This window comes from Onychostoma macrolepis, chromosome 06 (assembly GCF_012432095.1).
Source record: "Onychostoma macrolepis isolate SWU-2019 chromosome 06, ASM1243209v1, whole genome shotgun sequence".
Classification (NCBI taxonomy): domain Eukaryota; kingdom Metazoa; phylum Chordata; class Actinopteri; order Cypriniformes; family Cyprinidae; genus Onychostoma; species Onychostoma macrolepis.
Window position 1 is genome coordinate 20,785,149 of NC_081160.1, and position 15,873 is coordinate 20,801,021.

Here is a 15,873-nt window from a genome sequence, read left to right on the forward strand (position 1 = left end):
CTTCTTGGAAAAAAAAAAAAGTGTTGATTCCTACATGTATCCTTCTAAACATCAAAAAACTTCTTATCTGGCACGTAAAGCTAAGATGAAAATGTGCTGAGGTCTCTGATAGTCCAGGATGGATGTTCTGTACTTGAAAGCAATGCATTTAAAAGTGGATTACATCTAACAACAAACTAATCCACCTCTGAGAAAGTCTGCACATCTTGCATAAAAAAGAAAATATGCTGAGTATTACAATGTAAGTCTTTCTTTCAAGCACACAATTACTATATGCTGGTCTTTTTGATAATTGGTGAAACAATCCAGGAGTCTAACAGTGTTGCATATTCATTATACAAGAAACAAACGTAAAGACCTGAATGTAAATAAGGATGTTTTTTAAACATTGTTTGATATTCCAGTCAGACACAGAACGACACACATCGAAACACACTCAGCAGCACATGAAATACAACAAGCTTGGGAGCAAAATGCTATAACTCATGTCTGTAGACTAGACATATTGCCTCTCCTGAACCTGTGCAATATGCCGAGCTTTCTGAATATGTGAAGTGTTGGTTGTACCCTAGTGAAAGCGCTGAGCCCTTGAGGGTAAACAAGGGTAAAAGAGCAATGTTCAGCTCACGGCTGGGCTGACTGAGATTTGCTAGCGGCCACACAAATGCCCTCATTGCTTTTCTGCTCAGGGCTTTCTGCAAGGCAGATTGCTGCCTCCTGTTTATTGACTTTTTTTTTTCTTTCTCGGAGACGTCCTTGACAGTGTTAGAGACGTATAGAGGGAATTATTGCGATGTTACACAAATTTGCTTTCTTGCTTCTGGGTTTCTCAGAGAAGAAGCTTTTAGTGACAGCATCAAGAAGCACATTATGAAATGTAAAAATGTTTGTTAACATTGATTGTAAAAGTTACTCCAGTACTAAATGCTATATATACAGGTGCATCTCAATAAATTAGAATGTCGTGAAAAAGTAAATTTTTTCTTGTAAGTTATTTCAAAAAGTGAAACGTTCATATATTTTAGATTCATTGCATGTAAAGTAAAACATTTCAAAAGGTTTTTTTTGTTTTAATTTTGATGATTAGAGCTTACAGCTCATGAAAGTCCAAAATCAGTATCTCAAAATATTAGAATATTTACATTTGAGTTTCAATAAATGACCATCCCTACAGTATAAATTCCGGGTATCCCTTGTTCTTTGAAACCACAATAATGGAGAAGACTGCTGACTTAGCAATGATCCAGAAGACGAACATTGAAGCCCTCCACAAAGAGGGTAAGTCACACAGGGTCATTACTGAAAGGTGTGGCTTTTTACAGAGTGCTGTATCAAAGCATATTAAATGCAAAGTTGACTGGAAGGAATAATTTGGGTAGGAAAAGGTGCACAAGCAACAGGGATGAGTGCAAGCTTGAGAATACTGTCAAGCAAAGCTGATTCAAACACTTGTGAGAGCTTCACAAGGAGTGAACTGAAGCTGGAGTCAGTGCATCAAGAGTCACCACGCTCAGACATCTTCAGGAAAAGGGCAACCAAGCCACTTCTGAAGCAGAGACAACGTCAGAAGCATCTTACCTAGGGCTGTGGAGAAAAAGAACTGGACTGTTGCTCAGTGGTCCAAAGTCCTCTTTTCAGATGAAAGTAAATTTTGCATTTCATTTGGAAATCAAGGTCCCAGAGTCTGGAAGAAGACTGGAGAGGCACAGAATCCATGCTGCTTGAAGTCCAGTGTGAAATTTCCACAGTCGGTGATGATTTGGGCTGCCATGTCATCTGCTGGTGTAGGTCCACTGTGTTTTCTGAAGTCCACAGTCAACGCAGCCATCTACCAGGAAATTTTAGAGCACTTCATGCTTCCTTCTGCTGACAAGCTTTATGGAGATGCTTATTTCATTTTCCAGCAGGACTTGGCACCTGCCCACACTGCCAAAATGCACCAAAAGCTGGTTAAATGACCATGGTGTTGGTGTGCTTGACTGGCCAGCAAACTCGCCTGACCTGAACCCCATAGAGAATCTATTGAATTGAGAATCGAATTGAGGCAGTAATTAAAGCAAAAAGAGCCCCTACCAAGTATTGAGTACATATACAGTAAATGAACATACTTTCCAGAAGGCCAACGATTCACTAAAAATGTTTTTTTTTTTTTATTGGTCTTATGAAGTATTCTAATTTGTTGAGATTGGTGGGTTTTTGTTAAATGTGAGCCTAAATCATCACAATTAAAAGAACCAGAGACTTAAACTACTTCAGTCTGTGTTCATTGAATTTATTTAATACACGAGTTTCACAATTTGAGTTAAATTACTGAAATAAATGAACTTTTCCACGACATTCTAATTTATTGAGATGCACCTGTATATAACACAAAAAAAAAAAAAAGTGGTGGCACATATTGGCTACCTCTGAATTTTAATTAAACAAATAATTTGAAATTAAAATAAAACGTAATAAAATAAGATAAAAAAAGAATAATTTATCAGTTTTGTTTGATAAAATCGTGGCTCACCCTTTAATAACAAATAAATAGCTTTAAAAAAAAAAAAAGATTTAAAACTAAGAATAATTTACATTTATTTAGCAGGTACATTTATGCAAAGCAGCTTACAAATGATGAATACAAGGCAATAACTCAAGAATTGCTAGCAATAAATAATTTTAAACATCACCTAGAACAGTACAAGCTAGAACAGGGAGGGATTTAAGAAATATTGAAAGATTAGAAGTTATTATTATTATTTTTAAGTCAGCAGTTAATAACTTAACAGATGAGCTATCACCCATTTCTTGAATATTATCAAGGATTGGATTGCCCAGATAGAGTTAATTAAGATAATTCCACCAGCAATAATGAAATTTAAGGGTGCCTCACCCTTAATGAAAGAAAGAAAGAAAGAAAGAAAGAAGGTACAAAACCTCTTTATTGCTTTAAAATAAAATCAAAAAACGAAAACAATACAACCAGTTCAAACAAATCCAAAGTACTACAGAAAAGAAATCCACTAAAGACCACTAAATTAACTCAACATCAACCCAAAAAAACACCACATTTTCTTCAACAAAACACATTTTTAAGGCACCATGTTTCGAAAGAAAATAAAAGATTTATTCATAATTTTGTTCAATCTCTGCTTGGATTGTACCACCTTTCTCTGTCATTCACTGGGACCTGCCATTGTTCACCAAACAACTCTCTGTGGTATGATGGGAGGGTTACAAAATAACAAATATATAATACATACAGTGGGTACGGAAAGTATTCAGACCCCCTTACATTTTTCACTCTTTGTTATATTGCAGCCATTTGCTAAAATCATTTAAGTTCATTTTTTCCCTCAATGTACACACAGCACCCCATATTGACAGAAAAACACAGAATTGTTGACATTTTTGCAGATTTATTAAAAAAGAAAAACTGAAATATCACATGGTCCTAAGTATTCAGACCCTTTGCTTAGTGTTTAGTAGAAGCACCCTTTTGATCTAATACAGCCATGAGTCTTTTTGGGAAAGATGCAACAAGTTTTTCACACCTGGATTTGGGGATCCTCTGCCATTCCTCCTTGCAGATCCTCTCCAGTTCTGTCAGGTTGGATGGTAAACGTTGGTGGACAGCCATTTTTAGGTCTCTCCAGAGATTCTCAATTGGGTTTAAGTCAGGGCTCTGGCTGGGCCATTCAAGAACAGTCACGGAGTTGTTGTGAAGCCACTCCTTCGTTATTTTAGCTGTGTGCTTAGGGTCATTGTCTTGTTGGAAGGTAAACCTTCGGCCCAGTCTGAGGTCCTGAGCACTTTGGAGAAGGTTTTCGTCCAGGATATCCCTGTACTTGGCCGCATTCATCTTTCCCTCGATTGCAACCAGTCGTCCTGTCCCTGCAGCTGAAAAACACCCCCACAGCATAATGCTGCCATCACCATGCTTCACTGTTGGGACTGTATTGGACAGGTGATGAGCAGTGCCTGGTTTTCTCCACACAAGCCCCGACTGGTGGAGGGCTGCAGTGATGGTTGACTTTCTACAACTTTCTCCCATCTCCCGACTGCATCTCTGGAGCTCAGCCACAGTGATTTTTGGGTTCTTTACCTCTCTCACCAAGGCTCTTCTCCCCCGATAGCTCAGTTTGGCCGGATGGTCAGCTCTAGGAAGGGTTCTGGTCGTCCCAAACGTCTTCCATTTAAGGATTATGGAGGCCGCTGTGCTCTTAGGAACCTTAAGTGCCGCAGAAATTTTTTTGTAACCTTGGCCAGATCTGTGCCTTGACACAATTCTGTCTCTGAGCTCTTCAGGCAGTTCCTTTGACCTCATGATTCTCGTTTGCTCTGACATGCACTGTGAGCTGTAAGGTCTTATATAGACAGGTGTGTGGCTTTCCTAATCAAGTCCAATCAGTATAATCAAACACAGCTGGACTCAAATGAAGGTGTAGAACCATCTCAAGGATGATCAGAAGAAATGGACAGCACCTGAGTTAAATATATGAGTGTCACAGCAAAGGGTCTGAATACTTAGGACCATGTGATATTTCAGTTTTTCTTTTTTAATAAATCTGCAAAAATTACAACAATTCTGTGTTTTTCTGTCAATATGGGGTGCTGTGTGTACATTAATGAAAAAAAAAAAAAAGAGAACTTAAATGATTTTAGCAAATGGCTGCAATATAACAAAGAGTGAAAAATTTAAGGGGGTCTGAATACTTTCCGTACCCACTGTAGAGAGGTTTGTACAGCTCTTGTTGAATTAAGCATGAAGGGTATTTAAGTGAAATGAGAGCATAAACACTTAACTACCTGAGTCAGTGCTACTCAATATGAAGAACAGAAAAAAGAAAAAAAAAAAATTCAGCTCTTTGATCAAAAGACATCTTGAGGCTTTGTGGCCCTTGAGCTTTTCAAAGTTGAGTAGCCCTGAGGACAGGAACATGACATAGGGAACTAGAATACAATACTGAAGGATTTTAACAGCAAAGACAGTGAGGATGTAAGTGAGCACTGTTACCTTTCTCACTAACATGACAGTCTCGAGACAATAATGTCTGAAAAGTCACAAGAGAAAACCGTTTGCATTGTTATAGTTATAACACTAAAAGTTGCCTGAGGGTACCGGCACACCCTAATAATACAGCTTCAAAAAGATCAGACAAAACTAGTGTGTCTATTAAAACATAGTCCACATGGATTTCCTCCATTGAGATGTCAGGATTTAAAGAGTATAGAACAATGACCTGAAACATCAAACAATCTCAAATAACCACTTTTTACAGCAAGTTTATAAAGGATCCTTTTCCCACTGTGGTGGTTCATTCAGCATCTTGAAAAATACAGAATGGCATTAAATAACATGAGCTGGGATGGTTGTCAGACACAGTCTGAAGGAGAATCAAAAGAGGTCCAAGCTGTTAAATAGCCAACTAACACTAAAGATGATTAAGTGCCACCATAAAGCTGTTGGCTTTTATTGTCTTCCACGTTTTCAAACTAATGTTAAATGTCACTGTAACACATTAGCATATGGATAGAAGTGAATGAACTAATCATGCACTGAATAATCGTGCATCCTTTCAAAACGTGATCTAAATTTATGACTGAATGAATTATAAAGACAAAAGGGCTTTGTTATAATGTCTGAAAGATCATTGAGAGTGAAATGCCAAAGCTTTATCAGCATTTAGACTACACATCTCAGCATAGTCGAAGTTGCTCAGTTAAAATTCATTTGTGGTTTGCTTTTTTTTTTAGCCATCCATTGTTACCTAGCAGAGGCGATTCAGTATCTGTTTGGTTCCCTACGGTTAAGAGTGTTGGCGCAGAAAGTGCAAAGGCTGTTTTCTGTATGAATACTAAATCAACAATAAGAAATTTTTTTTATTTTCTTTCTAACTGTCCATCTCTTTTTTTCTGTTTCATTCTTTGTTAAAGAAAAAGCACCTTACGGCTTTTCGGTTTCATTCATGACACTGTAATGCATTGGCATGCCAGAATACAAGCTTTTCAAAGATGAAAAATACACACAAACTGCACAAATGTATGAACACACGTATATTCTTCTATAAGATTTGTGTTTAAAAACACTTAAGTGTAAAAAGGGACCAACTTTTCTAGGTATACGAGTTCATCTCTCAAGAGCTCATGCATGGCAAACATCAAAGTGATAAAACTAAACTGGCTGCAAAGGCTCTTGATGCAGAAAGCTTTTCCTTTTCAGAGTCTGTTCTTTTATGTCTCCTCTCAGCTGCAACGAAATGAATGTGTTTAGAGGAAAAACAAAGGAAAAGGATGCTAATTAAGTCAAAGTAAGGCAAATCTAAAATCTACAGCACCATGACAAAAGAAATCGTGCCTAAGAGCTGTGAGCTTGCTGTCTGAATTGAATATGTTGGAAGAGGAACATATTCAAATAACACAAACACTAGAAATAAATATCTAAAATCTATATGCACGTGTTTAGCAGACAGTATTATCTAAAGCAACTCTGAGTGACATATAGGCAAAATAAACATTTTGCCAATAGGCTATATCTGTCAAATGGGAAAAGAACCCATGACCTTAGCCTTGCTGGCATCATGTTCTGTTATTGTGCAACAAGAACAGTGGGTTTCTGTTAGCCAACTAAACAACACAGTGAGCAAATAGGCTAACTCTTAATAAGTTATTAAAAAACGAAAACAATACAAAACAACAGAAAAAAGATGGACGAGTAAAAAAAAGTGCAAGACGAGCATTTGTGGTTAAAAAGTATGTTCTTTTTTTTTTTAAAGAAAATGAGAGATCGATTCGCTAGATAAGACCCAGATTCCTCGGCTGGGATTGTGTAGAGCCCATTGAAGCTGCACTGAAACTGCAATTTGGACCTTCAATCCATTGATCCCCATTGAAGTCCACTATATGGAGAAAAATCCTGGATTGTTTTCCTCAAAAACCTTAATTTCTTTTTGACTGAAGAAAGAAAGACATGAACATCTTGGATGACATAGGGGTGAGTAAATTATCAGGAAATTTTAATTCTGGAGTGAGCTTATCCTTAATTAAACTGGGATGGTGAAGGGGGCTGAAATAAGAACCACAAATCTCTATAATCCCATCTAGCAGATATTTGAAAAAAAATTATAAAACAAAACAACTCAAACAAACACAACAAAAACACACCAAACAAAAAGCAAACATAAAAAACAAACAAACAAAAACTCGAATGGTGAAGGGGGGCGGAAGACCATCTCTAGTCCCATCTAGCACAGACATGAAGCAGCACACCAAACATCCCTCTGGCTGCTCTAAAGTGTCTAACCACCAATCTGGTGAAAACAGCAATACATAGGAGAGGATTTTCTGAAATTGAGCACTAGGGCAAAAGTAAAGCTGCCTCTTACATGGATACATGGGCTAAACTCAGTTCATCATGAATTATCCAGAGAAACTGACATTGCTTTGAAACACATTTTGGCTTACGGGTACCATCTAGGATTTCAGGCCCGAGGGCTCTTGAGTGCGAGCCTCCATACCTCCATTTCCCAAAATCCCATCTCCAAACACTTTTCACATGAACAGTCTGATCTGGATAGACACTTCTCCAAAATGAAGAAACAGGGCTATATTTACACACAGTCTTCGTACTTCCAGTCTGTGATGTCCAGCTCCTCGGGGGTCTGGCTGGTTTTAGACTTATTCTACCTGCATCCAAGAGATATATGGGCCCTGTAACTAAAGGGAACTACTGTAATTCATGGTAGAAACCTGGCTGTTTGCCTGGCAGAGATTGTCTGATATGATCAGAGCTAGTAGTCTCATTTCTCTATATTTCAGCCTCTGCTATGAAAATCCCACAGCAGTATAGGCTGCCACAGAGTTTCCAGACTGTGGTACTGAGGTCTGACATTGGGTAAAGTTCAGAATTGTTGAGAAGGACTAATTGCTTTCATTAGTTATTCAGTGACCGTTTTGTGCAGAAATCCTCCAAAGCACGCTGCAGTCTCTTATAAAACGGGATGCAACCACTTGTGCACACCAAGAGTCCCTGGCCCATTCATTATAAAAGCTCAGAGAGGAACGCCATTCAAACAGTCACAGAAACGCCAAACTTCTCATTTTATTAGAAAGCATCTGCCAATTTCCAAAAACAATATGGTGGGGTGAAACCGAGATTTGCTATACTAATTAACTGCCTGCAGGATAGGAAACACAATAAGCATGGTAATTTGTTCTACTTTGCATATTAAACAATCACACACACACACACACATACAACAGAATTCCCGTTTGTAAACCATCCCATATTCAATGGGTATAATATATAAAGATTCAAGCTCTTTATATTAATTAGTTGATGCAACAAAAATAAAAGAGGGGGAGAAAAAAAAAAATCTGATTTTCAAAAATGATTCTAAAATGAATCACTTAAATAAAATTATAAAATAATATTAACAAAATAAAAATAATAAAATAAGTAATTAAAATATTGTAATTTAAAAAACAAAAAAAAAAAAAAAAAAACCCTCTCTTTAAAACATTTTCAATTCAACTTAAATTAAATTGGAGTGCACACCAGACCATTTAGAGTGTTATTTATTTCTCCGCCTTCCAATTTCAATTAGCAATTATAATAAAGTGACAAGGTCATGCTCAGAATGTGGATTAAAAATGCACTTAAAAAGGTCACATTCCTAAGTGAAAACACCAGGCAAAATAAAATCTGTACGTGTATAAATGTCATTTTAGAAGGGACCAAAAGATTAGTATTCTGCCCACTAACTAATATCCACTGACTCCGACTTAGGGTGCCTAACCTCAACATAGACCAAGAGACTTTCAGCATGCCATTACAAACATTCCCTCATATTTGACTTACTAATCAATTCTACAAATAGATCTCCAACCATTAATCAGGTAAAGTTTCTCTTTAAAGCATGCACTGGGATTTTAAAACCTTTCAACTAATGAGGAAGAAATGAATAATCTAATAATTAGCTAGGTTTAAAAACAAAAAATACTCCGGGCTAAGCTGACGTTCATATCGGTAGACTCAAAAGGCACATGGAGTTGACAGAGCACAAGCACAACTGACTGCAGGCTTACCGAACGGCTCTGACACTTGTACCAACCCTAAAAAAAACAGCATGAACTCCTACACTATCAGTCCATTTCCGCTCCACAAGTCCTTGAGGATGGCATGAGTATCCCTGTTCTTCAGTGTACAAGAATCTAAAATGATCTGCTTATGTAGGAGTATGACGGCACGCTCTCAGAGGCTTTATGCATGAAGACATTTGCTGAAATGCTAAATTTAAATCTCCTGCCAAAAGTGCCAAATGTACACATGTATGATTCAGTTATAAAAATCACATTTCTTTGAAAACCAGAGAGACAAGAATAATTTTTAAGATCAAACAACCTCTTTGATTACATTCACACCGTTGGCGTTTGGAACTGACAACCGTATTTACTGATAATCTTATACTGTCCCATTCACACAACAGCAGGCAGAAAAAGGATAAAATACTGCCTGTATGATCAAGCAACCAAAGTCAGTAACTTAAATAATGTCTGTTACCATGGTAGTAGTAACAGATGTCAACAGAAAATATGACAGTGGGTGTCACATCACACATATCACATAAACTTGTGATTAAAGTTTGTCTGTGACTCCAGTAAATGTAGGCTAGTCGGAAATAGTTGTAAAATTCTGGCATATAACTTTTTATATATTATGTAAGGCCAGAAAACGATAAACAGCCAATATTTTAAATCTATATTATAATAAATTCTACATTATTACTATTTTGATTAAAAATAAAATATTGAAAAATACAATCAATCGGTTTATATGTATTGTTTTTGATTTAAGGCCCCGATATACTTCAAACGAAGTTAGTTTTCGTCCTTTGTTTGGGGGCAAAAAGAAGTTCGAAAAGGCTGAGTGATGGTACACTGTTTTCGAACATTCCAACACCCAAAAGTCCAACGCTGCTGGAGGCAGGTTGTAGATTAATGTAAACGTGTCGCGACGCCTGAGCGCAGCAGCAGTTCAGAGTCAAGTATCATGTTTGCAATACAAAAGAACCATTCCATTTCCATAATCAGTCCTTTAAGTGTGAATGGCTCATGGTCTGAAAACTTTAGCGTGATGTGGGAAAAAAAATAAAAAATTGGAGTCATCTCAATAACACAAACCTGTTTGTATTAGTGTTCATTCATTTTATTAAACTGGATAAATTATTACACCTTTTTATATTTAATGTGGTGTCACGATTTGATAAAAACAAAGGTTTATTCTTGTATGTTCTTTTGGCATTTCATTTACTGTATACCTTTTAAATTCACTTATTGAAAGAACAACAAAAGCAGCAGCAGCAGTATGGTGTAACATTTATTTGAAACATGTATTTGGTTTTTGCTACCTTATATCTTTACTCTTTCCTTTCTTTTCATGGCTTCGGAAACACATCTGATGTTTCTCTACATCACTTTTTGCATAACTCTGGGTCGTCGGCACCAAGCTTCGATGCAATTTCTTTCTAGGAATTAAATGCTTTCTCTGAATCTTTAAAGTCTATCCACGAGCGATCGTACAGGTGCGGATATATTTGTGGCAGCTCAGCTATTCGACACAGTGTATCTATGTTGCTAGTGACTTGGAGATGTTGTTCTCCCGCCTGACCTCCGTTGAAGGAGAAACAAAGTGGGGGAAAAAAAATAAAATCGCACATCAAAGAAGGTGGAGTTCCAGAACACACCCACCGATTGCGTACTCTCCACGGACCAATAGTAGGGCAAAGGTGTTTAGGAGCCAAAACGAACTCAAAACGAATTTAGTTTCGGCCTGATTTTGTTCAAAAAGATGTCGTCGTAATTCGTTCTTCGATTTTGTTTGAAGTATATCGGGGTCTTTAGGTGTCATGGCATTATAAAATGTACAGAATGAAAAATGAGCATAGATTTTGAGATTTGCTAAAGATTGAATCTTATATAAAAAATTAAGGTAGTGTTAAATGATAGCAAAGGTAAAAGAAATGTAAAAATAGAAAAAATTAGCAAAAACAATTCAATATCTACAGATATATCCAATATCAATTGATAACGGAAAAAATAAAATAAAATAAATATACATATATTGTTCATCCCTAAAATAAATGTATTAAACAGGACAAGCACATTCTTCTGTAGTTTGAATTTAGCAATGGCTAAATTCAAACTACAGAAGAATGTGCTTCAATCAAGACAGGTATGAATTTCTCAAATACTATGAGAAATTCAAAATTGAAGAAAATTATGCAAGATTTGAGTATCTGGAATACAGTCTTAAAAAAAAAAATTAATTATGGTACTTCAAATTTAAGTAGCAGCTGAGGCTCAAGGAAACAATAAGGCATGAGTTTTATCTAGGAGGCATGAGTTTTATCTAGGAGCCACGCTTTTGTTAAACACACTGCCCCTTTTTATCCATTAGACTTGCCACTAAACCTCATTTGAGCTATACTGGATTGCAAAATTTCCATTTGGGTCAAAAACTTTGAAACCAAATGAAATAAGGACACGATACCTCCGAGGCTGGCATGGGAACTTTCTCTGGCACAGAGTAAAAGTTTCTGACTGGCTTATAAATCATGGAACAATCATCTGAAACAACCCAAACATTTCTGACATTGTAATTTCCTGAGGAGAGGAGTGTCTTATCAGTCTCAGACATGATTCCAGGCTCATCGCCCCAGACACTGATGCAACAAACCCACAAAATTATGCCTGAGCGGAAAGATAAACAGGCATCAGCGAGGTAGAACAAATAAGCTATATGGACAACAGAAAGCCTGCATTCAATGGAATGAATACTCATAATGCTATTTTAGGGCTGACTCGAATCCTCAGTCCAACTCTATTAGAATGCTTGTCATTTGGATGATCCAGATGGTGAAACTTATCCATAGAGACGAATCTGATGCAATGCAACCGGTACTCCAGTTCCTTGTTTGTTACCTTCCTCTCCTCAGCACTAAACTGTCATTACCATAATGATTCTCTTGAAGAATGTCTCAGCTAGTCAGGGTCACAGTATCATTACATAATCCTTTGCAGCACAGCGGCTTTCACACTACAAGATTATGCTAATGGTTTTATAGCTACATCTGGACCCCAGGCTGAACAGCCGCGAGCATAAAACAAACCTAATCTGCAAAACAATAAATACGTGCTGAATAACCTTCCCTCGATTACTCAAGTTAATTGGAAGATACAGCGCAAAGGATGTGTGCATAAAAGCTGATACACAGCATTTTAGCAAACCACTTCGAGAGCTCGACATTATAGAAGATTGTGGTTAATTATTGATATGGATTGAATAATTAAGTGGGCAAGCGAGCTGCAGCTGGATACCTTTTTGTCCTTGGTGACATCTTCCTCTTTCTTGGCCGCATCCAGGTCAGTGACTCCACGACTGAACTCGTCCATTGTGCTGTCGGGGAGGGGAAGCTCCTCTGCATCAATGTCCGTCTCATCTGCAGCCGGCTTTTCGGCCCCTGTGAGCTCCCGCCCTTTGAAGAGAAACAATTCATCTTGCTAAATATTTATTGCTGAGATGTTAAGCATGATATAGGGATTAAAGGAAAAATTCACTGAAAATAAAAATGAAGCATGAGCCTTTTTATAGGTTTATGCCATCATGCATTGTCTTGTTGGAACATGGAAACTGCAGGGTCTAAAGGGACTAACTTTCGGTTAGTGTTTTTTTGATAGTATTGCTTTTATTCACACACAGGTATATACACAAATAGATTTATTCTGACCAAACACTGATGTTGTTGACTGTGTTAACTGTGGATCCCTTGTGGGACAGAAGTGTTACTGATATGGGGCCCCGTGTATGTTTTGACCACACCTTCACTCGGTCTGCACAGCAGGTCTGTATTTCTGGAAATGGATAGTTGACATGACATGGCAAGCAGTGACAGCCGTGTCCTGTGGTGCGACATGCTATACTACATGTAAAACTACATATACATACACATATATATAAATAAAAAATGTAGATAAATCAAATCAAATCAAATCAAATCAAATCAATCAATAACTTAATTGCCATTAAATTCAAATACAATTTGGAGGAATTATAGTTATTTTAGGGTGACAGTTTAACCCAGATCATAAACTCTGTATTGTGTTACTGAACATAACACGAGAGTTAAAAAAGGAAATAGACTGAGGTCAGAGGCATTTACTCTACACTTAAACACATGTACAGTAATGGGACACACAGTCCTTCACAGATCTTCTCTGGTATTTCCACAGGCTAAAAGTCAATTCTGGAGCAGAAAAATTTTTTTTAAAATAAAATAAAAATCACATTCCTATGTATAGTATAATAGTATATTGCACACTGACCTAGACATTTTATTTTCCCCATTTGTCTAATATTAAATTTTAACTAATATCATGTGGATATTTATGTGAATTTATATTAATTCAATTACATACTTAAAAAAAACGAATTACAGTACAAGTTTGAAGCCAAAAAACTTGGTAATTAGGTCCCATTTTATATTAAGTGGACTACTATGTACTTACATTCAAATTAATCATTTGGTTCAATGCACTTATTGTGTACATACTATACATTTTTATATTGCATTTATATTTTAAATCCCTATTTTAAATACATTTTTATCCCTTACAACTTCCCTCCAGCCTTAAACCTACCTAACTTTACCTGTATCCCACCTCAACAGCAGCGAAAATGTTTTGCAATACAATATGAACACAATAAGTACATTGTACTTATTTTTGATGCAAGTACATAGTATTTAAGGCTACCTAATATAAAGTGGGACCAACATCTTTATTTTTTTTTTTACTTCATAAACATAGGCTATAAAGCACTATACTTATTTGTTGGCAGGTTTTGCAGTAATTTAAGCAGTTACGCGGTTGTTTGGCTCTGAAGTGTCAGCTCTCAGACCAGTTTGCTGTTTCCCTATGGAAAGGGGTTATTAAGGTCTCCCTGTCCTATCACTGGGACAGCAGTGGAGCTGTTAAACATAGTGAGTCCCATCCATGTGACACTGCAGCGTGTTGGTTCTGGGGAATCCTGTGCGGATTAGATGCAGCGCGTGGGTGAACGAGAGCTCATTTGCATTTGAAAAGAAAACCTGTCCATAGGGAGCTGTGGGAGGATGATCAGCCTGAACCCCTGGCCCATGCACCATGAGATCTGCCCCTCAGACACAAGCAATCATAGGTGCTGTTCCATGCTGCCTATCAAAGCTCCCTGCTCACAAAGACTTCCTCTAACGCACTGCGCTGGATTGCACCAAAATACCTCGAACAACCGCATGCATTTTCCCTTTGCTAAATCAAAGAGTGTCAGGGATCAGCAAGAACATCACTCATCTGTAATCCCCTCATACCAAGTTCAAGAGGCACAAACAGACAATCAATTAGAGGGAGTCTGAAGAATAAAAACCTGTTGTGAAAGATGACTACACTGACTTCAAGTATGACAAAGAAGTGGAAAGAAAAGAGGATAGAGTTCATTAAAGTACCTGTTACTCCAGAATCTGTGCATGTCTGGTCAGCGTCACCATCTTCCTGGCCATCTGCGTTCTGCTGGGTGTGCTGCAGGCTAAGTTTATGACAGACCTCAAAAGCCTGACCCACCGTCCGGACTATCCGCATGGCTTGGCTCTACAGAGAAATGAAAGAAAGCTTAGTATTATTATTGCACTGAAATCAAAAGTACCTGGTGGAAACAAAAATTCTGGAAGACAAAAACTGAAAATACTAATATTTATCATACAGAATTAATAGCAAAATGACTTTTTTTTTTTAAATAAAAGTGGACGAGTGTGTACATTACACATTCTGGACATGCATTTCTTGTGCATATTCTTTAAATCCAGCATAACACCATTTCCTTTCAAAATAAATCAATAAGCAAACAAGCAAATAAATAAATACACAAGCAAATACAAAAATGTATGCAAATAAATATGCAAATAAATACATATGCCAATGCAAAAGCAAATAACTAAGCAAAAGAATTAATGAATGAGCAAATTAATAAATAAAGGATCTCTATCTATAGACATACATACATGTACAGCACATATATGTATGTTATAGACAGACAGATTGTGTATATATAGAATACAGTGTATATGCTATAGACAGAGTATAAGCAAATACTGAATAAACAAATAACTAAGCAAATGAATGAATGAATGAGCAAATGAATAAATAAATAAATAGAGAGACAGATATTGTGTAAATATGGCATATATATACAGTAGTGTCTATATTCTACAGGCAGACAGACAGATGGTTTATAATGTATAATACAGACAGACAGGCGGACAGATAGACAGTGTATATATAGAATACATAGTGTATATGCTACAGTCAGACAATAAAAAGACTGTTGCTGAAAAGATGTTGCTGAAATAGTAAATATTCTATAGGTTTCAAGAGCAAAGCCCTACATCTCAGTGGTGTGTGGATAATACTCATCGCATTTAAACTCAGAATGTCAGATGAAGTCCACTGAGGAGTTTTGTTTTCTAGCTCAGGATGTCTGAAAAAATCTCAGCTGTTGTTCATCACTTTGCCACCTTTAGCATTTTTTGGATGGTTTGCAATATTGGATGTCTATCTTTTTAGCAACCAAAAGTTCATCAAAATCTGACACTAACTGAGGTCATCAACAGGGCTTTGAAGTCTCAATTCAGTCAGAAAACAAAAACAAAGGGACTCAAACAAAATAAATTCTTTGATATGACTCATACCTGTTTCTTAGATTAATCATGACAGCTTTTGATTCCTTTCCCATACTTTTAATTTCAGATGGTATGCTGTTAGCCAGCAAATGCAGAAAACAGGAATGCAGCCAACCATGTA

General features: G+C 36.9%; 1 protein-coding gene across 3 annotated transcripts in view; it reads right to left on the reverse strand.

The window, feature by feature from the left end:
- Nucleotides 1-15,873, reverse strand: part of nos1apa (nitric oxide synthase 1 (neuronal) adaptor protein a) — a 129,143-nt gene that overhangs the window by 36,735 nt on the left and 76,535 nt on the right. For all 3 annotated transcript variants that reach the window (XM_058778543.1, XM_058778544.1, XM_058778545.1), the window contains 2 exons: nucleotides 14,523-14,664; nucleotides 12,361-12,518 (listed from right to left, as the gene is read on the reverse strand). In XM_058778543.1, the coding sequence (XP_058634526.1) occupies nucleotides 12,361-12,518; nucleotides 14,523-14,664 (300 nt within the window). The remainder of the gene's footprint in view (nucleotides 1-12,360; nucleotides 12,519-14,522; nucleotides 14,665-15,873) is intronic.